Raw genomic sequence first — 23,982 nt, forward strand, 5'->3', positions numbered from 1 at the left:
GTGCTGTAACCTCTAGCAACCAATCAGTAAGCATTAATGATGTTCAGTAATCTCTAGCAACCAAAACAAGCATAAATCATGATGTGCTGTAACCTCTAGCAACTAATCAGTGAGCGGTAACGATACACTGTAACCTGTGGCAACGAATCGCAGCCTGATCTGATTCAGTAAACGGATTTTGAGTCTAGCTGTTACTTATTGTATACCTCAAAATAGGTAGAGAGCGAAATTGCATGGGGGGGGGGGGCAGTAAAATGTTTGCCCAGGGTCCAATCGATATTAAAGATGGCCCTATAGAGCAGTGCACATGATTGACCTTTCAGACTGAAATAAGCCTTGTATGCCTAAGGCTAGGTTCACGTCTGTGTGCGCCAGGAACGTGCGCAAAATTGTACACTTTCACGACACGCACAGCAATGTGCCGCCCTTTAGCAGCCGCGCGGCAGTGTTATTGATTGCTAATAGCACCCCTAAGCATTTTTGCTTGTGCTAAACCACATGATGCTACAGCATAGGGTTGCCACCTTTTCTTCAAGCCAAACCCAAAACACTTTTGCAGCACAGGGCATTTTATTTATTTATTTGTTTATTTGCAGTAAACACTATAGGATTATGCTAACAGCTATCATTGTTATTCATATCAATATTATTATTTTTATAGTTGTTATTATTATGTTAAAATGATGATGATGTTAACCACTTGCTTACTGGGCACTTAAACACCCTTCCTGCCCAGACCAATTTTCAGCTTTCGGTGCTCTCATATTTTGAATGACAATTACTCAATCATGCAACACTGTACCCAAATGAATTTTTTGTCCTTTTTTTTCCCCACAAATAGAGCTTTCTTTTGGTGGTATTTGATCACCTCTGGGGTTTTTATTTTTTGCGCTATAAATGAAAAAAGACCGAAGATTTTGGAAAAAAAACGCATATTTCTTTGTTTCTGTGACAAAATTATGCAAATTATTAATTTTTCTTCATAAATTTTGGCCACAATTTATACTGCTACATATCTTTGGTAAAAACAACCCAAATTAGTGGATATTATTTGGTCTTTGTGAAAGTTAGAGAGTCTACAAGATTTGGTGCAAATCATACAAAATTGATCACATCTGATGTACTGGTGGCCTATCTCGCTTCTTGTGACCCGAACAAGCCAGGAAAGTACAAATACCCCCTAAATTACCCCCTTTTGGAAAGTAGACATTCCAAGGTATTTCGTAAGGGGCATGGTGAGCTTTTTGATGTTGTCATTTTTTTCCCCACAATTCTTTGCAAAATTAAGATTTTTAATTTTTTTCCACAAAATTGTCATTGTAATAGGTTATTTCTCTCACATGGCATGTGTATACCACAAACGACACCCCCAAAAAAATTCTGCTAGTCCTCCTGAGTATTACAATACCACATGTGTGTGACTTTTTCACAGCCTGGCCACATAGAGAGGCCCAACATGCAGGGAGCACCATCACATGTTCTAGGAGCATAAATTACACATCTAACTTGTTGACTACCTATTACACTTTTGAAGGCCCTGGAGCACCAGGACAATGACACGTGACACTGATGACAGATGGCACTGATACGTGGCAATGATGACACGTGGCACTGATGACAGATGGCACTTATACGTGGCACTGATGACAGATGGCACTTATACGTGGCACTGATGACGCATGGGACTAATACGTGGCACTGATGACAGATGGCACTAATACGTGGCACTAATACGTGGCACTGATGACAGATGGCCCTAATACGTGGCACCGATGACAGATGGCACTAATACATGGCACCTATGATGTGTGACACTGATGACAGATGGCACTGATAAGTGGCATTGATGACACGTGACACTGACAACAGATGGCACGTGACACTGACAGGTGGCACTGATGACAAATGAAAAAAATTTGTGTAGCGCTTGAATAATAATAAGTGTAATTAACATGGATTACGAAATAATCAAATATCAAAGATCATATAGTGGATAATATAAGAAAAAAGTCCATAAGGTGAGAACCAATTTCACAATAAAGCTGGTATGAAGATGGCTGGACCGTCATAGGCAAAAACAGTTCATTGAGCAGATATGTTCATATAAGCCAGCTTGTCTGTAAACATCAAAAGAGGTAGATAAATACTTCTTACCAGCTGTGTTGGACTCACAAAGTCATATGACAGTTGAGTCTAAAAAGGCTTGAGGTCTCGCTCTGGGACCAAGGGGTATATGAAGGGAGGTCCGATGAGCTGGTGGAGGAACTTCAAACGGCTGTATACTCAATGGTGTGTTTCACGAATGGAACATCCAGGTAGTCCAAAGTCCAGCTCAGACACGGCCCATTATACCGATAATCCAATCACCCCAAGTGGGGGGGGAAATGTTTGGGGGTTAAGCCACAAAGAGAAGAAAAAAGAAGAAAAAGCTCCACATGGTGCGGGTCAGGCGGTATAAAATACGAATTTATTAAAGTCAAAAAGTAATTAATGACTTAGGTGATCACAAAAATAGAATAAAATGAAGTTAAAAAGCAATGTGTTGGTACCCCACATTGCTTTTTAACTTCATTTTATTCTATTTTTGTGATCACCTAAGTCATTAATTACTTTTTGACTTTAATAAATTCGTATTTTATACCGCCTGACCCGCACCATGTGGAGCTTTTTCTTCTTTTTTCTTCTCTTTGTGGCTTAACCCCCAAACATTTCCCCCCCCACTTGGGGTGATTGGATTATCGGTATAATGGGCCGTGTCTGAGCTGGACTTTGGACTACCTGGATGTTCCATTCGTGAAACACACCATTGAGTATACAGCCATTTGAAGTTCCTCCACCAGCTCATCGGACCTCCCTTCATATACCCCTTGGTCCCAGAGCGAGACCTCAAGCCTTTTTAGACTCAACTGTCATATGACTTTGTGAGTCCAACACAGCTGGTAAGAAGTATTTATCTACCTCTTTTGATGTTTACAGACAAGCTGGCTTATATGAACATATCTGCTCAATGAACTGTTTTTGCCTATGACGGTCCAGCCATCTTCATACCAGCTTTATTGTGAAATTGGTTCTCACCTTATGGACTTTTTTCTTATATTATCCACTATATGATCTTTGATATTTGATTATTTCGTAATCCATGTTAATTACACTTATTATTATTCAAGCGCTACACAAATTTTTTTCATTTGCATGCTGAACTTTGTTTGTTTTTGGTGTTAGCTGCTATTTCCCGGCTGTTGAGGCCATTTTGTTATACATGTTTAATTTTAGCGCAGTGTTTTCCCCCTAATTTTATTTTCACTGATGACAAATGGCACTGATACATGGCACTGATGACAGATGGCACTAATATGTGGCACTGATGACAGATGGCACTAATATGTGGCACTGATGACAGATGGCACTATGTGGCACTGATGACACGTGGCACTGATGACAGATGGCACTTATACGTGGCACTGATGACAGATGGCACTGGGGACAAATGGCACTGACAACAGGTGGCACTGGGGACAGATAGCACTAACAGGTGGCACTGGGGGCAGGTAGCACTGGGGAGGATGGCACTGGGGAGGATGGCACTTTTTTAAACTTTTTTTTTTTTCACTTACGGCCGCTGCAGCCGTTCATCTCTCCCCTCTCACACGCTGTCTGTGTGAGGAGGGAGAGCGGCACTGAGAGATGATCTCATATGTTTACATATGAGATCATCTCTCATTGGATAGGCCGATCGCGCTATAAACGGCTGCTGTGATTGGCTCCGGGGGACACGGCAAACACAAAACTTCCCCGATGCGTGCCCGTGGCGGCGCGCATTGCGGAAGTAAACACGAGGACGTCCAGGGACGGCCTCCCGGATGAGGCTATAGGGCGGGCGGGAAGCGGTTAATGGTTATTATTGTTATTATTGTTGTTATTATTATGGTTATTATTATTGCGACTACAACTACAGGCGAGTTACGATCATCCGACTTGCAAATGACTCCTACTTACGAACGGCAGGCAGCGCCGGTGGGCACATCGGAAAACGACGTCGGAGAACAGTGGAAAACATAGGAAAACAGTGGAAAACGATGTCGGAAAACAGTGGAAACCAGCGGAAAACATCGGAAAACGATGTCGGAAAACAGTGGAAAACATCAGAAAACTATGTCGGAAAACAGTGGAAAACATAGGAAAACAGCGGAAAACAATGTCGGAAAACAGTGGAAAACATAGGAAAACAGCGGAAAACATCAGAAAACGATGTCGGAAAACAGTGGAAAACATAGGAAAACAGCGGAAAACAATGTCGGAAAACATCGGAAAACAGTGGAAAACGATGACGGAAAACAGTGGAAAACATAGGAAAACAGTGGAAAACAATGTCAGACAACAGCAGAAAACATCGGAAACGCCGTTCTGTGCATGCACGTCCGGATTACAAATAAATCCGACTTCAGAACAAACAGGCAGTCCCTAACCTGTTCATAACTCAGGGACTGCCTGTACATTTTTTATCTGCAGCCCCAGTCCCTAGCAGCGCACTGACTATGCTGACAGTTATTATTATCATCATTAATATTATTGTTGTTATTATTATGATTATTATTATGATTATTATTATTGCTACTACAACTAGAACTTTTATCCGTAGCCATGCACTGACTATGCTGACAGCTCTCCTGCCGCCCATTCTTGATTTTAAACATACTTTATGGTAAGATCAATGACGTGTATGGTCACAGTTGACACAATAAGCTGCCACAAAGAGAGTTGGCCAATCAAAATTTTGCTATGGGATCCCATCATTCGGTCAGCCACAATTTCTGCAGCAGCAGACGAGCTTCAGCATTGGTGCAAAGGCTCGCCTTTCCTGTTCTCTTGACTCAGGAAGCAAAACACTGCAGCATGCAAAAGCGAAAGCAGATCCAGGAAGGGCTGAACAAGGCAAGTGATGAGGAGGCCGGAGCCTGGCAAATCCCCATTGTTCAGACACAGCAGGCTGGGAGAGGGATCAGCTGTGCAGCCCAGACAGCAGTAGCAGAACAAGTAAGGTGAGGCTTATACAAAGGGTGTAGCACAAAGGGCGTGCATGCGTGCGATTGCTGATCCCTTACACATCTCATATTGCAGGAAGAGAATCTGCAAAGAGGAAGCAACAAACTACAGGTACAGCGGCAAAAGTAGGCCAAGGGGAATCGCTGCTAAAGTGTTGAACCTCTGATAAACTTGACAGCTTTCTGCAGCCAACTGCATCCAATCTGCATCTGTTCGGGGCAGCAGGAAAAGTTTTCCATGGCCGGAGCAGGAGAGGAAGCTCAGCTACCCTACGATGGCAAGTGTGATGCCTGCGAACCCGATGAGGCCAAGGACGCCCTGGTCGTTTGCGAACAGTGCGCGTTTTCCTACTGTGACACCCATGCCGAGGAGCACAGAACGCAATACGCCGGCCACAGGCTCACGGATATCGCAGAGATCTTTGCTGCAGAAAAAACTACCCCGGTTGGTGAGCCGGAGACGGAGGACAAGCAGAAGAAGCAGACGTCGGACAGGAAGAACTGTCCCTTGCACAAGCAGGAGCTGAGTCTGTACTGCAAAGAGGACTCCAAGATCATCTGCGTCTTGTGCGCCGTGGCTGGGGACCACCGCCAACACCAGCTGATCACGCTCAATGAGGCCTATCAGGAAATGAAGGTACGTGGCTGAGTGAGAACATTAGGGGGCCACCACACTGTAATAGAACACATAGCAGTCAGGTCTTTAAGTAAGAGGGCAAAGAGCGATAATGGTGTCACCCATAGCAACCAATCACAATACACCTAGGAAGTCTTCCGGGAATGCTATTTTTTTTTGGCCTTTAGGCTCCATCATGCTTTGAGCCACAGGCCTGGAACAAGCTTGATATAAACCAGCGTCAGGAAAAGAAAAACTCCAAAAGCATTAAGGCCAGTGACATGACAGCCAGGCAACTAGCATTTTCAAAAAGTGAAGTTAGCAATGGCAGCATATTGTCCCATGACAGGTGCTCTTTAAAGGTGTAACAGAATTTGCAAGAGATGCAGGAGAGTTGGCTATAGTTTGCAGTGTTGGCAAGGGGGCAATTCACAATAAACATGGGCATTTCTAGGTGGTCAATTTTCACATGCAGGTGTATTTGGACAGTTTAAAAAATCCCTGTGTGACCAAACACTGACTGGTTCCTTTCCAAGTGTGTACTAATACAACATGCTGGGGAGAAGAATGCAGCAGGTTCTTTTGACCTGGTGATGCAAGCAAGGATGGGCAGATGTCATCACTGAGGAAAGCTAGACTATGGGCAAACTTGGGCCAGTAAATGTTGAGTTCTAGGGGTTGTAACAATACATACTGGTCAACTGTTGCCTTTTGTTGCTTGGTAAATATTTAGATCAGCCTTTCTTAACCCCTTCCCCCCCCAGAGTCTTTGGGCTTTAGAAAACCCCTGCTAAAATTATTTCATCAGAGGTCAGTAGGAAGAATTCCCCTTTACAGTAATGGTGAGTGGGAAGAATCCCTTCTTACACTGGTGGCCAGTAGGAAGAATGCCTCCATTACAGTAATGGTGGGAAGAATGCTCCTTACATTGGAGGTCAGTGGGAAGAATGTCCCTTACGTTGGTGATCAATTGGAGGAATGTCCCTCACTTTGGTGATGAGCGGGAAGAACGTTCCTCACTTTGGTGATGAGCGGGAAGAACGTTCCTCACTTTGGTGATGAGCGGGAAGAACGTTCCTCACGCTGGTGATGAGCGGGAAGAACGTTCCTCACGCTGGTGATGAGCGGGAAGAACGTTCCTCACGCTGGTGATGAGCGGGAAGAACGTTCCTCACGCTGGTGATGAGCGGGAAGAACGTTCCTCACGCTGGTGATGAGCGGGAAGAACGTTCCTCACGCTGGTGATGAGCGGGAAGAACGTTCCTCACGCTGGTGATGAGCGGGAAGAACGTTCCTCACGCTGGTGATGAGCGGGAAGAACGTTCCTCACGCTGGTGATGAGCGGGAAGAACGTTCCTCACGCTGGTGATGAGCAAGAAGAACGTTCCTCACGCTGGTGATGAGCGGGAAGAACGCTCCTCACGCTGGTGATGAGCGGGAAGAACGTTCCTCACCTTGGTGATGAGCGGGAAGAACGTTCCTCACCTTGGTGCTGAGCGGGAAGAATGCCCTTCTTATAGTGTTGGCCATTATGAAGAATGGCCCTTGTATTGGTAAACAGTGGGTAGAATACCCTTTTACAGTGGTGGTCAGAATGCCATCCTCACGTTGGTGATCAGCGGGAAGAATGTCCCTCGCGTTGGTGATCAGCGGGAGGAATGTCCCTCGCGTTGGTGATCAGCGGGAGGAATGTCCCTCGCGTTGGTGATCAGCGGGAGGAATGTCCCTCGCGTTGGTGATCAGCGGGAGGAATGTCCCTCGCGTTGGTGATCAGCGGGAGGAATGTCCCTCGCGTTGGTGATCAGCGGGAGGAATGTCCCTCGCGTTGGTGATCAGCGGGAGGAATGTCCCTCGCGTTGGTGATCAGCGGGAGGAATGTCCCTCGCGTTGGTGATCAGCGGGAGGAATGTCCCTCGCGTTGGTGATCAGCGGGAGGAATGTCCCTCGCGTTGGTGATCAGCGGGAGGAATGTCCCTCGCGTTGGTGGTCAAAGGACCCCCTAGCTACCTCTTGCTGAACCCTAGAGTTCTATGAAATCCTAGTTGAAAACGGCTGCTTTAGTTGCTTTCTCTAGAGAAGGTAAGAATGTAGCATTAGTCCAAGCAAAAATATTATTTTGGTTTTAGGAGCTCTGATAGGAGAAGCCTTGCTGTTGAGCTCCTGCCTTGGCCTTTATGAAGGACGCCCAACGCTACATGTTGGTGTTCATTAAAGTGGTTGTAAACCTTTACAACCACTTTATACTAAAGGCAAGCCTATAATTAGGCTTCCCTGCAGCTACACTGGAAATCTCCTAAACCTGCACGGTTTAGAAGATATCTTTGTATTTGCATGTGCCGACGTCACCGGCACATGCACATACACCGATTGGATAGACTCTTCTGTGTTCGGGGTATGAGACAGGAAGTCTCGAACCCGGAACACAGTGCGGTATGCTGTATGTTGCCTCAGCTATATAAAGTTTATAGCACACATCCAGCAGCCTCAATGTTAGTGAGGAACAGCTTGGCTCAAACGAATGATGTAAAGTGTAACAAAAGTTGGAGGTCAGCTTTAATGTACAGTATATCCAAAGCTCACACTTTTTTTGTTCGTTTTGGATGGAGTGTGCTGTCTGTGTCCCCACTGGGGGGGATTAAAAAATAAATTTAAAAAAATGAAAATAAAAAGGATTCACCATTTCCTAGTCTATCCAAAAGTTTTGGCTTTAGATATACTTTAATCATATAATTTCAAACAATAGTGCTAAGAATATGCAGTGCTAGTCTGTGAAATATCTATATACACAAACTCGCATGTCTTTATGAACCTTGCTTTGTGCACTGGTGTGCAGTCATGTTAGAACAGGAAGGGGCCATCCCCAAACTGTTCCCACAAAGTTGGGAGCATCAAATTGTCCAAAATGTCTTGGTATGCTGACGCCTTAAGAGTTCCCTTTTAGTGGAATTAAGGGGCCAAGCCCAACTCCTAAAAGATAACCCCGCACCATAATCTCCCCTCCACCAAATGATTTGGACCAGTGCACAAAGCAAGGTCCATAAAGACATGGATGAGTGAGTTTGGGGTGGGGGAACTTGACTGGCCTGCACAGAGTCCTGACCTCAACCCGATAGAACATTTTTTGGGATGAATTGGAGTGGAGACTGCAAGCTGCTGTGGAAGAGACTTCTCATCCACATCAGTGCCTGACCTCACAAATGCCCTTCTGGAAGAATGGTCAAACATTCCCATAAACACACTCTTAAACCTTGTGGACGGCCTTCCCAGAATAGTTGAAGCTGTTATATCTGCAAAGGGGGGGCCAACTCAATATTGATACCTACGGACTAAGATTGGGATGCCATTAAAGTTAATGTGAGTGTAAAGGCAGGCGTCCCAATACGTTTGACAATTGTGTGTGTACAAAGAAATGAAAGATCTATAATTTTTATCATAGATGTATTTTAAATGCTAGAGACAGAATTCCAACCAAAAATCCAGAAAAAAAAAACACAATACAAATGTTATACATTGAGTTGCAGTTCAGTAACTAATTTACTTGTAAGTATTTGATCCCCAAGCAAAACATGACTTAGTACTTGGTGGAGAAACCCTTGTCCTCTGTGATGACCTTAAAGTAAATAACTCAACACCAAGTTCACTATATGGACCCCTTATATATTTATACTTGTTGATCATATCCCCCCTTAAAAAGGAGTTTTCCTTAAGAAAAAAAAAATTAAAAGTCAGCAGCTACAAATACTGCAGCTGCTGACTTTTAATCAGACACTTGCCTGTCCCAGAGTCCAGCGATGCGGGGGGGGACGAAGCCCCGGTCGTGCCCCCTCCTCTTGGCGGCGCTGGCATTGCAACTGTGGGAACCCGGCTGTAGCTTAACAGCCAGGCACCCACTGTGCATGCGCGAGCGACGCTGTGCACCGTGATTGGCCGCGCAGTCACCTGGGACCGGTCACGTGTCCCAGATAACTAACAGGAGGGAGGGGGCGGAGCTGAGCCTTTCCTGCGCCAAGGGGAAGTGACGTCAGGTGCATGGGCATTTAGAGGGGAGTTCAATTTTTTTTTTCCCAAATGTTCTTTTTTTTATATATTTTTTTTTTTTTTTAGGAATTTTACGCATTTTTTTTTTTTTTTTTGGTGTGTGGAACACCACTTTAAGCTCCTTTTTTCTCGAGAGGATAAATTCATTTTCTCTAATCTTTCCCCATAGCTGAGCTCCTCCATACCTCTTATCAGTTTGGTTGCCCTTCTCTGCACTTTCTCCAGTTTCCTGATATCCTTTTTAAAGCAGAGTTCCACTTAAAAAAAGAAATAAATAAAAATAATTTAAAGTCAGTAGCTACAAATACTGCAGCTGCTGACTTTTATTAATCAAACACTTTCCTGTCCCAGGGTCCAGCGATGCGGGGGAACAAAGCCCCCCTCGTCTCCTCCTCCTCTCTGTGGTGCCGGCATTGTCACTGTGGGCGCCTGGCTGTGACATGTGCCAGATGATTTCCGAGAGGGAGGGGGGAGATCTCCCTTCCGGTGCCGCGGTGCACCAGGAGGAAGTGGGAGCTGGAACCCTCTAAAAAGAGGGTATCTGCTTCCCCCCCCCCCCCCCCACAAAAAAAAATGACGTGCCAAGTGTGGCATGTCAGCGGGTCACCTTCCCTTAAAGCGGAAGTTCCATTTTTGGGTGGAACTCCGCTTTAAGAACTGGAGCCCAAAACTGAACTGCATATTCCAGATGAGGTCTTACTAATGATTTGAACAGGGGCAAAATGATATCTCTCTCTCTGGAGTCCATACCTCTCCTAATTTGCTTTGGAAACTGCAGCTTGGCATTGAATACTATTATTAACCACTTCAATACCGGGCACTTAAACACCTTACTGCCCAGGCGAATTTTGAGCTTTCAGTGCTGTCGCACTTTGAATGACAATTGCGCGGTCATGCCACACTGTACCCAAGCTAAATTTTTATCATTTTGTTCCCACAAATAGAGCTTTCTTTTGGTGGTATTTGATCACCTCTGGGATTTTTATTTTCTGCTAAACAAATAAAAAAAGGCCGAACATTTTGAAAAAAAAATTTTTTTGTTTCAGTTACAAAACTTTGTAAATAAGTACGTTTTTCTCCTTCACTGATGGGCACTGACAGGGCAACAGTGACTGGCACTGATAGGCACCAATGATGTGGCATCAATGAAATGGCACTGATAGAGGGCACTGATATGCGACACAGACACTGATAGGTGGCACAAATAGGCACTGATAGGTGGCACGGATTGTCATGGATAGGTGGCACGGATTGGCATGGATGGGCGGCATGGATGGGCACTGATAGGCAGCATGGATGGGCACTGATAGGCGGCATGGATGGGCACTGATAGGCGGCATGGATGGGCACGGATGGGCACTGATAGGTGGCACGGATAGGCACTGATAGGCGGCACGGATGGGCACTGATAGGCGGCACGGATGGGCACTGATAGGCGGCACGGATGGGCATTGTATTGTATAGGGATGGATGCCAATCAGTGCCAAACAATAATGCATGGCAATCAGTTATGCCCATTGTGGGCACTGATTGTCATCCATTGTGGGCACTGACTGGCATCCCTGGTGGTCTAGGGGGGCATACCTGGTGCTGGGCATCCCTGGTGGTCTGGTGGCGTCCCTTGTGGTCCAGTGAGGACATCCTCGGGGGGGCTGTGCTGATAATCGATCAGCACAGACCTCCCCCCGTCAAAAGAGCAGCCGATCGGCTCTCCTCTACTCGCGTCTGACAGACGCGAGTGAGGAAAAGCCGATCACCGGCTCTTCCTATTTACACTGAGATCAGCTGTGATTGGACACCACTGATCACATGGTAAAGAGTCTCCGTCAGAGACTCTTTACTGAGATCGTAGTTGCGCAACAACGATCGCCGCGATGCGCGCACCCGGGTGCGCGCAGCGGCTTAATATCCTGATCACGTCATATGACGTCCGGTCAGGATATTAAAACCACTTTGCCACCGTCATTTTGCTATATGGCGGGCAGCAAGTGGTTAAGCTTATAATCTACCAAAACCCCTTTTCTCATGATCATCCTCACAAAATCTTGCATGGAGCTCCAGACTGAGGGTGATTTATGGCTATTTTGTATTTCTTCCATTTGCAAATAATCACTCCAACACTTCTCTCCTCCTTCTCACCAAACGTCTTACTGATGGTCTTGTAGCCCATTCCAGCCTTGTGCAGGTCTACAATCTTGTCCATGATGTCCTTTGACAGCTCTTTGGTCTTGCCCATGATGGTGGGTTTGAATGGAAGAAAACGATTGTTGACAGGTGTCTTTTATACACATAACGAGTTGTCATTAGGAACACCTCCTTACATTAACAGGACTAATCTGTGTACCACATGAGCACCTACTGTAGCCAGTCTGTGGGAGCCGGAATTATTGTTGGTTGGTAGATCAAATACTTATTTTACTCACTGAACTGCAACTCAATTTATAACATTTGTATTGTGTTTTTCCTGGATGTTTGAGTTATATTCTGTCTCTATCATTTAAAATACACCTATGATCAAATGATAGACCCTTCATTTCTTTGTAAGTGGGCAAACGTACAAAATATGCAGGGGATCAAATAATTATTTTCCCCACTGTATATCTATATGTGTTGTTTTAAAGCTGAACTCCCAGGCAGGCAGTCAATTGCACAAATAAAATACATAAATACATATAATGGAGCTGTTTTACCTGCCAACAGATTTAGGCTACTTTCACACCGAGGTGCTTTGCAGGCGATATAGCGCTAGAAATAGCGCCTGCAAAGCTCTCCAAAAAAGAGCCGCTCAATTCACTCCAATGGGAAACCCCCGAGGGCTTCCACACTGGAGCGGTGCACTTGCAGGACGGTCAAAAAAATCCTTCAAGCCGCATCTTTGCAGCGCTATAGGAGCGGTGTATTCACGGCTCCTAAAGCGCCCCTTCCCATTGAAAACAATGGGGCAGAGCGCGGCAAACTGCAGTGGCGCTTTGTGGGCGGTTTTAACCCATTTTCGGCCGCTAGTGGGGGTTAAAACCGCTCCGCTAGCAGCCGGATAGCACCGCTAAAATGATGGTAAAGCGGCGCTACATATAGCGCCACCTTACCGCCAGCGCCCGCCCCAGTGTGCAAGTAGCCTTATAGTTACTTCCATCCAGTCCCGAGCTTTACATAGCTCTGCCACACAGCACTGCCCTGTTCGGCAGAGCAGATGACCTGAGTTTTCTCTATAGCAGTAACACACAGATGGTTTGAATCTCAGTCAGTTCAGCAGGAACTGGCCGAGATTCGAAGCATTAATGGGAAGGCTGAAAGTACCAAGATGATCGATCAACTTGGGTACAACCAGCCTACCAGTTTTGCTTGCGATTAACTCAAGCTGCTGCTATAGCCTCTAGCGATAATCACTGGCTCCCCCCCCGCCAGGAGAAGACAATTGCTAGGCAGCAGGGATTTCCTTGTCAGCACTGTCTGTGTTGAAGGAGGAATTGTGCAAATTTCTTTCCTACAACCTGTGATTGTAGGAAATAAATTTGCACCGTCTATGGCCTGCCTTAGGCTAGGGCTACACAGGCAATTCAATCTCTGATCCTGAGAGATTTACCTGCTTGTTGGCAGTCGCATCAAGTGCAGCATACTGAAATCAATGCTAATAGGATTACGGTCAAGCCGGTAAATCTCTCAGTAGTAAAGAGATTTAAGGCCACCATACACGGCTCAATTTGGTAAAAGCATGGAGGGATCTCCACTGCCAGTTACTGTATTCATAGAGCTGTTGAACAATGGTAGGATGCTGATCATTTTCCACCTCCGCTCAGTTAATTATGTCATCGACTTTTCTCAAGCTGGGTGGTGCTTGCAGAAATCTGTTGATATCTGAACCATCTATGGCCAGCCTTCCCCCTCCGGTGTGCACCTAGCCTTACAGGTCTTGTCCAACTCCCAGCCTGTGAAAGGAGAAGCAGCAGAATGATGAGCTCATCTCTCTGTCCCTCTGCTCTCACCTCCTATCAGCATGCTCCTTGCACTGCATCACAAATGACAGACTCCTTGTGCTGCCTGCTAGAGATGAGCTCGGGCGTGTTCAGCATCCTAGTCCCAACCCTCCTGACTGATCCCGCCAGGAAGCCGACACTGCACGTCGCTAATCGCAGGCAGTGGGACATTTCCCTCTCCACAGCTGGACAGATTAGGAAATGTCCCACTGCCTGCGATTAGCGGTGTGCAGTGTCGGCTTCTTGGGGGGATCGGGAAGGTGGGTTGGGACTAGGATGCTGAACAAGCCTGAGCCCATTTCTACTGCCTGATCTCTGCTGTAAAAAAACTACAAGGGGTTGAAATCAAGTCAAATTCAGGTAGACCCCTTTCACACTGGGTCGTTTTGCAGGCGCTATTGCGCTAAAAACTGCGCCTGCAAATCGACTGAAACAGCCGCTGCTGTCTCTCCAATGTGAAAGTCCAGAGGAGCGGTCCGCTGGCAGGACGGTAAAAAAAGTCCTACTAGTAGCATCTTTGGAGCGGTGAAGGAGCGGTGTATACAAATCAATGGGGCAGCGCGGCTATAACACAGGCAAAGAGCTGCTACAGCAGCGCTTTGCGGTGGGTTTAACCCTTTTACGGCCGCTGGGCGAATACCGCCGTTAAAAATGGCACCATTTTACCGCCGACGCCGCTCCTGCCCAAGTGTGAAAGGGGCTGTACTCGCATTTACAAAAAAAACATTTAACCACTTCCGGACCGCCACACACCGATATACGTCCTAAATTTGAAGAGGAATATCATTGTTATGGCAGCAGCTAGCTAGCATAACCCCGGTATCCTCTTCTTCGGTGGTCCGCTTACAGATAAGAGTGGTCTCTGCGGCGGATTTTCTTCTTTTTTTTTTTTGTATTGCATTTTAGTGTAAATATGAGATCTGAAGTCTTTTTGACCCCCAGATCTCACATTTAAGGCCCCTTTCACACATGCGGACATTATGTCCGTATTTCATCCATCCGTTTGCGGATGAAATACGGACATCCATTCATCCCTATGGGATAGCGGGTGTCTGCGGATGAACATCCGCAGACACCCGCTATTGTCCGCCTCCGCAACTGTCCGATTCTGCAGACGGAGGAAAATCCTATTTTTCTGTCCGTCTGCAGAGCTGATCAGATGAACACGGGCAGACGGTCCGTGCTCATCCGATCACCATGGAGGAGAGCGGAGAGCTGACAGGGCGGTCCCTGCTCAGTGTGCGGAGACCGCCCTGTCCGCCGCCGGCTCAGCGGGGACAACGGAGCGATCCCCGCTGAGCGAGCGGATCATCACGGGGCGGATCATTACTGATCCGCCCCATGTGAAAGAGGCCTAAGAGGTCCTGTCATGCTTTTTTTCTATTACAAGGATTGTTTACATTCCTTGTAATAGGAATAAAAGTGATCCATTTATTTTTAGTTTTTTTTTTTTTAAAGTGTAAAAATAAATAAAATCAAGTAAAATAAATAAGAAAAAAAAAAACACAATGACCGCCATTTTATTCTCTAGGGTGCTTAGAAAAAAACCAAAATATAATGTTTGGGGGTTCTAAGTAATTTTCTAGCAAAATAAACATGTAAACACCAAATCTAAAAAAGAGGCCTGGTCCTTAAGTGGTTAAAGCGGTAGTAAACCCGCTATTTTTTTTTTTTTTGTTTAACACCTGCAAAGCAAAAGGCATAATGAGCTAGTATGCACCGCATACTAGCTTATTATGAAATACTTACCTTAGAACGAGGCCCCGACATCTGGCACGATCCACGTTTCTTCCGGGTATCGCGGCTCCGGCGCTGTGAGTGGCCGGAGCCGCGATATCGTCACTCCCGCGCATGCGCGCGGGAGATTTCATTCCGGCCGGCCGGACACTGCTGGATTTTCAGGCCGAGAATCCCCTCGTGCGCATGCGCCGCTGCAGTCAGCGGCGCATACCGAGGGGAATATCTCCTAAACCGTAAAGGTTTAGGAGATATTTTTTTTACCTACAGGTAAGCCTTATTATAGGCTTTCCTGTAGGTAAAAGTTAAAAAAAAAAAGAGTATACAACCACTTTAATTAATTTTATGGTAAGTACAATAATCCTATTTGCTCCCTACGCGTTGTGCTGTGCTGCATTGCCAAAAATGGTACATTTCCACTTTTTGGATGTTTTAGTGTGTTGCCGGACCATTTATTTCGATAAACAGTTTTTACCCAACCAGAAGAGTTTAAACCTAACCTAAAAATAGGGGGTCATTGTCTTTTTGATTTTAGCCTTGCTGTTTGCATCCACCCTAAATATCCTCTGCTCTAGTGACCTTTTGCCTTCCTTCCTATAGAAAAGAAAGCCTGTTGACCTGAAGCTGGCCATGGGGGACATGGTGGAGAAGCTGAAGGAGAAGCTCCTCAACCCCAACGTAAGTTTGTGTGTTGTTCCCACGCCCTGTGCGCCCCCCTCTTGTCTCTGCTGCCACTCTTTACTGCCTCTCCGTAGAGCCAGCTGCTGCCCGCCCTGCATGTTTTATGGGCTGCTGGAGGTTGTCTGGCAAACTGTAACTGAAGCACTTTACTCAAATAGCCTGGACACCATTCAAGATGCAGCCTCGCCCGCTCTTCACTTTCCTGGCCTCCACCCTGTGTATTATTAATGGGATCAGCGGGGAATTTTTAATTCAGGAACAAAAGAGACCCCCCCTCTCAAAAGGGGTGGCCAGAGATGGTAAACCACATTCCCCCGAGAGGGGTTTCTCTTATCCTGGTGAGAACTTCCAATGCTGAATTAAAGGAGATGTCCGTAGATGAACATGATAAATTGTGTGATTAAAGGGAAAGGTCTAAAGGAATAAAATGTATCGAGAGAGACTTCAGGGACTTAGGCTTGATTCACACCTATGCATTTTTAGTGCTTTTTGCATTTTGCAGATTTGCACTACAGCCCATTTAACATGGTTTTCCATGGAACACGTTCTGTAGTGCAAATCTGCAAAAAGCACTAAAAATGCATAGGTGTGAATCAAGCCTTAAAGGGTAACTCCACTTTCATGGAAAAAAAAAATACAGCATATACAATTGTAAACATGTGAAGAACAAAAACATTTTTGTTTGCATTCCTTATTTATTTATATTTTATAATTACATTTTTATAACATTTTTACATTTAAAACAAACCATACAATACTGTACAATGAGATATGGAAAAAAAAAAAAAAGAGAGAGTAAACTGAAATATATATTCTTTTTATCTTTACTCTTCTAACTTAAGTCACTTTTCCCATTTTATATAGGTTGTCATATTAACCCTTCTATACATTATATAAAACCCGCCACCCCCACCCTACCCAACAACGAGAAAAAAAAAAAAAGGATTGGATTCATTATTTAAATAATTTTAGTTTAGTTAAATTTTGTTTTCGGAATTCTTTATTTATTTTTATGCATTTTCAAATTTGATACAAATTTTTCAAATTCCCCCAAAAAAGTTTGACTTGGCATTCAAATTTGAATTTATTCTACTCAAAATTTGAAAGAATAAATTAAAAGTTGAATAGAATAGAAAATAAAAGAATGGCAAATAAGAGACTAGAAAATAACAGAATAGGGAAAAAAAAATAGAAGAGAAAGAAACTATAGAATAAATTAGAATATAAACGTCTTCCGGGATTCGAATAGAATGAATTAAAACAGAATAGGAGAGAATAGAATAAATTAGACTATAACTGTCTTCCGGAATACAAATTTTGAATAGAATTAGTTAGATTGGAATAGGAAAGAATTGCATAAAAAATAATAGAATAGAAAAAAAAGAAACTATCACTTTTCTTGTCACTAGGCAGAAATGCTTTGTTTACATAGGCTTTGTTTACATTGTTTACATGTCAGGTTCTTCCATTCCGTGACACGATCGTGGGTCATCGGCGGACATCGAGTCTGCAGGACCTGCAGTCACGGTCAGGGAGCACGCGGCGGCGGGGTGCGCACGCTCCACAATGCTGTCTCTTAAAGGGGAAGTACCTGTATGCCAATTTGCCCAGCCGTGCCATTGTGCCGACGTATATCGTCGTGCGCTGGTCGGCATGTGGTTAAGAGTGTGCTCGCTTATGCAACCATATTATTTAATTTTTTTTATTTTTACTTCACTCCACCTAAAAGATTTCAGTTTGTTGTTCAACTGAGTTGTACGGTTTATAGGTCAAAAGTTCTGGAATGATTTATCTTTGTCTCATTTTTTTACATCAAAGAAGCCTGATATTTTAACAGGGGTGTGTAGACTTTTTTTTATATCCACTGTACATAAAAAAAAAAAAAAAAATGCTGAACTGCAAAGTTTTCTTTCCTTCATATGTAAAAGTCCACTCCCTCCCCCACTTCCCTCCGTAGTCCCTGTTTGCCCCCGGTCCTGGCACGGCTTCACATGCATTGCCTACTGTGACTGTTATAGTTAAGAATCTAATTAAGGAGCGGCTATAATTCTCGGCGACACTTTGCAGAATTCTGCAGACTCAGCCAAAGTGAGAACAGTGGGGAGCAGTGTGAGGACGGCGGCCTCTGTGGGCCCATAGCGGGTACCAACGCCTGGGGGAACAACGTGCCTAATACAAACCTTACAGAGGGATAGAATCTGCATTTCTGCTGCTGTAAGAGTGCAAAGCTTTATAGAATAACTTTCTTTTTGTTCTTACAAAAATATACAGTTACCAAAATATTATTATATAGCTTGATTTTACTAGGGTATACCTTCCTTTTAAAATATGGAGAGTTAAATCTGAAGTTCTTCTGATTTTATAGTTTGCCTTTCCTCCTGCTAATACAAATTTTAAATATAATTTTCCATTTTCATTGCATATCTTATTTTGGGTCTCTGTGCTTTTCTATGCAATGCAGGCAGGGCCAGCGATACTGCTAGGCAAACTAGGCAGTCACCTAGGGTGCGCCGCCGGCTTCTTAACACTCCACTGGCTTCCCCACACAGGGCTCCATTCATAAAACTGATGTAGTATTTTAGCAGTGAAATCTTGTTTTATTTAATGCCCAGTGCCAACAACAACCGGTAACTGTCATGGTTGTTAACCAATTCAGCCCCGGAAGAATTTACCTTCTTCCTGACCAGAGCACTTTTTGCGATTCAGCGCTGCGTCGCTTTAACTGACAATTGCGCGGTTGTGCGATGTTGCACCCAAGCAAAATTTGCGTCCTTTTTTTACCGCAAACAGAGCTTTCTTTTGTTGGTATTTGATTGCAGGTTTTTATTTTTTGCGCTATAAACAAAAAAAAGCGTCAATTTTGAAAAAAATACACAATATTTTGTATTTTTTGCTATAATAAATATCCCCATTTAAAAAAAAAAAAAGCAAATTTTTTTCTCAGTTTAGGCCGATATGTAATGAGCGTATATTGGTGTGCGCAAAAGTTATAGCGTCTGCAAAATAGGGGATAGATTAATAGCATTTTTGTTATTAACATCTGTGTAAATTTAAAGACACCCTGACACACCATCAGGCCAGTACTAAAGATCGGGCATTGTTTACTCCCATTGAAGCCAGGGCATTTTCTACTCCCACTGTCCCCAATTCACCCCCCCCCCCCCCCCCCCATTGGTTTAGAGAGTTTGGCGACCCCTAGACATGTGCAGAACTGAACGACTTATTTCGTTTCGGATAGATTCGTTAGGCTTCTAATTTTGTTTCGGAATTTGTTTTGTTTCATTTTGTTTATCAGTTTTCTAATTCCAAATTTTGGGAATGATTCAAATTCGGATCGGTCAAAAAGTGATCAATTGATTCCAATTCTGTGTGAAGAATTGCTGGTTATTAAGGAGCAGGCTGGGAAGCCGGACGCCGCGTCCTTAACAACCGATGACTCCTCAGCTGTCAGCAGGTTGTTTTAGAATAAAAAGGGGTTGCCCCCTCAAATTCCATACTAGACCCTCATCCGAACATGCAACCTGGCAGGCCAGGAAAGGGAGGGGATGAGCGAGCCCCCACCCCTGAACCATACCTGGCCCCCTCCCCAAAGGACCTTGTCCCCATATTAGGCCCTCTGATCTCTCCTGTATTGATTTAATAGATTGATAACTGTATTGTCTGCCCATATGTTGTAAAGTGCTGCGAACTGTTGGTGCTATATAAATCCTGCATAATAATAATGGGGACAAGGGACTCTTCCCCACAACCCTGGCCAGTGGTTATAGGGGTCTGCGGGCAGGGAGCTTATCAGTATCTGGAAGCTCCTTTAACAAGGGGGGCCCCAGATCCCAGCCTCCCCAATGTGAATAAGTATGGGGTACATAGTACCCCTACTCATTCACCAAAACTGTTAATAAAAACACAGCACAAGTTCTTGACAACTCCCTTTTATTAAAAAAATCTAAAATAGAAAAAAAAAATCCCCTGGTGTAGATCTTTTGTCAATCACCACGCCCACCGCCACCGCCTTTTGGGTGGAGCACCACCTTAACCAACACAGTACAGTATCTCACAAAAGTGAGTACACCCCTCACATTTTTGTAAATATTTTCTTCTATCTTTTCATGTGACAACACTGAAGAAATGACACTTTGCTACAATGTAAAGTAGTGAGTGTACAGCTTGTATAACAGTGTAAATTTGCTGTCCCCTCAAAATAATTCAACACACAGCCATTAATGTCTAAACCGCTGGCAACAAAAGTGAGTACACCCCTAAGTGAAAATGTCCAAATTGGGCCCATAGTGTCAATATTTTGTGTGGCCACCATTATTTTCCAGCACTGCCTTAACCCTCTTGGGCATGGAGTTCACCAGAGCTTCACAGGTTGGCACTGGAGTCCTCTTCCCCTCCTCCATGATGACATCACAGAGCTGGTGGATGTTAGAGACCTTGTGCTCCTCCACCTTCTATTTGAGGATGCCCCACAGATGCTCAGTAGGGTTTAGGTCTGGAGACATGCTTGGCCAGTCCATCACCTTTACCCTCAGCTTCTTTAGCAAGGCAGTGGTCGTCTTGGAGGTGTGTTTGGGATTGTTATCATGTTGGAATATTGCCCTGCAGCCCAGTCTCTGAAGGGAGGAGATCATGCTCTGCTTCAGTATGTCACAGTACATGTTGGCATTCATGGTTCCCTCAATGAACTGTAGCTCCCCAGTGCTGGCAGCACTCATGCAGCCCCAGACCATGACACTCCCACCACCATGCTTTACTGTAGGCAAGACACACTTGTCTTTGTACTCCTCACCTGGTTTCCGCCACACAAGCTTGACACCATCTGAACCAAATAAGTTTATCTTGGTCTCATCAGACCACAGGACTTGGTTCCAGTAATTAATGTCCTTAGTCTGCTTGTCTTCAGCAAACAGTTTGCGGGTTTTTTTGTACAGCATCTTTAAAGGAGGCTTCCTTCTGGGATGACAGCCATGCAGACCAATTTGATGCAGTGTGCGGCGTATGGTTTGAGCACTGATAGGCTGACCCCCACCCCTTCAACCTCTACAGCAATGCTGGTAGCACTCATATGTCTATTTCCCAAAGACACCTCTGGATATGACGCTGAGCATGTGCACTCAACCAACCTCTTTGGTCGTCTATGGTGAGGCCTGTTCTGAGTGGAACCCGTCCTGTTAAACCGCTGTATGGTCCTGGCCACCATGCTGCAGCTCAGTTTCAGGGTCTTGGAAATCCTCTTATAGCCTAGGCCATCTTTATGTAGAGCAACAATTCTTTTTTTTCAGATCCTCAGAGAGTCCTTTTGCCAGGAGGCGCCATGTTGGACTTCCAGTGACCAGTATGAGAGAGTGAGAGTGATAACACCAAATTTAGCACACCTGCTCCCCATTCACACCTGAGACCTTGTAACACTAATTAGTCGCATGACACCGGGGAGGGAAAATGACTAATTAGGCCTAATATGGACATTTTTCTCTTAGGGGTGTACTCACTTTTGTTGCCAGCGGTTTAGACATTAATGGCTGTGTGTCGAGTTATTTTGAGGGGACAGCAAATTTACACTGTTATACAAGCTGTACACTCACTACTTTACATTGTAGAAAAGTGACATTTCTTCAGTGTTGTCACATGAAAAGAAAAGATAGAATAAAAGGGGGTGTACTCACTTTTGGAAAATACTTTGTGTGTGTGTGTGTGTGTGTGTGTGTATGTATATATATATGTATGTATATATATATATATATATATATATATATATATATATATATATATATATATATATATATATATATATATATATATATATATATATATATATATATATATATATATATATATATATATATATATATATATATAATCTCTATCTATCCATCCATCCATCTATCTATTATTACACACGTTTATATATATATATATATATATATATATATATATATATATATATATATATATATAAAAATCTATGCTGCCATCTGCCTGAAATTCAGCTTTAATATTCATTTTGTGTATCTATACAGTCATTGCTTTGCTCGTGGCTGTTTTGTGCTCTCTTTCTTTCATTTAGGACCACAGGTAAAATTGAATTTCACCTTCTTGGAGACTCTTGATAAACTTGGCTCAATGGTGGACGCTGTGCTTGGCACTCCATTAATTGGCATGTGCTGTGCATGGCTAAATGGCTCACCCCCACATTTTCCTGACGTACATTGAGTGCTGCTGGCTGTGCCGTACGGCACATGAATATTTCACATCAGTGCTGGTCTCTGTTCAATGCCCATTGTACTGACATTCCCCTCCCCTGCATTCCGCTAATGATCATTCCTATTCGTTCTCTCCTGTTCCTGGCCTGAGTAGAGCCCAGCGTGATCCTCCATTACTTGATAATACGCCTGCGGGATAGGGTTCCCGAGAATTGATGTTCATCCAGATCCCTAATTGATCTTTCCTATTCATGTCCGACTAATCTGCTCACTGATGTTTCTGCCGCTTTGCCCTGCGACCAATAGGAGCTCCATGGATTAGGTGCTTCAAGATTATCCTAATTCAACTGCAGATTTGTTAAGAGGAAAATTAAAAAAGCTCCAGACCCACAGTCAGGGGGTAAAAAAAAAAGTATTTTATCCCATATTGGATTTGTAGGTTTTCCCACTGACAAAGAAATGATCGGTCTATCATTTTATTGGTCGGTTTATTTTAACAGTGAGAGACAGAATAACAAAAATATCCAGAAAAACACATTTCAAAAAAAGTTATAAATTTATTTGCAGTTTAATGAGTGAAATAAGTATTTGATCCCCTATCAGTCTGCAAGATTTCTGGCTCCCGGGTGTCTTCTATACAGGTAATGAGCTGAGATTAGGAGCACTCCCTTAAAAGGAGTGCTCCTAATCTCATCTTGTTACCTGGTATAAAAGACACCTGTCCACAGAAGCAATCAATCAATCAGATTACAATCTCTCCACCATGGCCAAGAGCAAAGAGCTGTCCCAGGATGTCAGAGACAAGATTGTAGATCTACACAAGGCTGGAATGGGTTACAAGACCATTGCCAAACAGCTTGGAGAGAGGGTGACAACAGTTGGTGCAACTGTTTGGAAGAAACACAAAATATCTGTCAATCTCCCTCAGTCTGGGGCTCAATGCAAGAACTCAACTCGTGGAGTTTTAGTGATCATGAGAACGGTGAGGAATCGGCCCAGAACTACACGGGAGAATCTCGTCAATGATCTCAAGGCAGCTGGGATAATAGTCATCAAGAAAACAATTGGTAACACTGTGGAATAGTGCCCCATCATTGGTGTCAGTGGGGGGACTAGTGCCCATCATTGGTATCAGCAGTAGGAATAGTGCCCATCATTGGTATCAGCGGTAGGAATAGTGCCCATCATTGGTATCAGCGGTAGGAATAGTGCCCATCGGTGGTGTCAGTGGGAGGAATAGTGCCCATCATTGGTGTCAGTGGGAGGACTAGTGCCCATCATTGGTGTCAGTGGGAGGACTACTGCACATCATTGGTGTCAGTGGGAGGACTAGTGCCCATCATTGGTGTCAGTGGGAGGACTAGCGCCCATCATTGGTGTCAGTGGGAGGACTAGCGCCCATCATTGGTGTCAGTGGGAGGACTAGCGCCCATCATTGGTGTCAGTGGGAGGACTAGCGCCCATCATTGGTGTCAGTGGGAGGACTAGCGCCCATCATTGGTGTCAGTGGGAGGACTAGTGTCCATCATTGGTTTATGTGGGAGGACTAGTGTCCATCATTGGTGTCAGTGGGAGGACTAGTGCCCATCATTGGTGTCAGTGGGAAGACTAGTGCCCATCATTGGTGTCAGTGGGAGGACTAGTGCCCATCATTGGTGTCAGTGGGAGGACTAGCGCCCATCATTGGTGTCAGT

At 44.4% G+C, this 23,982-nt stretch overlaps 1 protein-coding gene across 6 annotated transcripts in view; it reads left to right on the top strand.

The window, feature by feature from the left end:
- Positions 1–4,892: 4,892 nt before the first annotated feature.
- TRIM44 (tripartite motif containing 44) overlaps positions 4,893–23,982 on the top strand; it is a 175,599-nt gene continuing 156,509 nt past the window's right edge. For 4 of the 6 annotated variants that reach the window (XR_013263978.1, XR_013263980.1, XM_077462992.1 and 1 more), the window contains exons 1-3: positions 4,893–5,039; positions 5,119–5,679; positions 16,008–16,085. Coding sequence is in view for 2 of the 6 variants with exons in the window: in XM_077462992.1 (XP_077319118.1) it covers positions 5,281–5,679; positions 16,008–16,085 (477 nt within the window). In the remaining 4 variants the exon portion in view is untranslated. Of the gene's footprint in view, positions 5,680–16,007; positions 16,086–23,982 lie in introns of all 6 variants that reach the window. The other 2 variants (XR_013263977.1, XR_013263976.1) reach the window with 2 other exon arrangements.

The sequence above is a fragment of the Lithobates pipiens genome, unplaced genomic scaffold (assembly GCF_037356315.1).
Source record: "Lithobates pipiens isolate NorthernLeopardFrog02 unplaced genomic scaffold, aLitPip1_a1.2 Scaffold_10, whole genome shotgun sequence".
In the NCBI taxonomy this organism is placed as follows: Eukaryota; Metazoa; Chordata; class Amphibia; order Anura; family Ranidae; genus Lithobates; species Lithobates pipiens.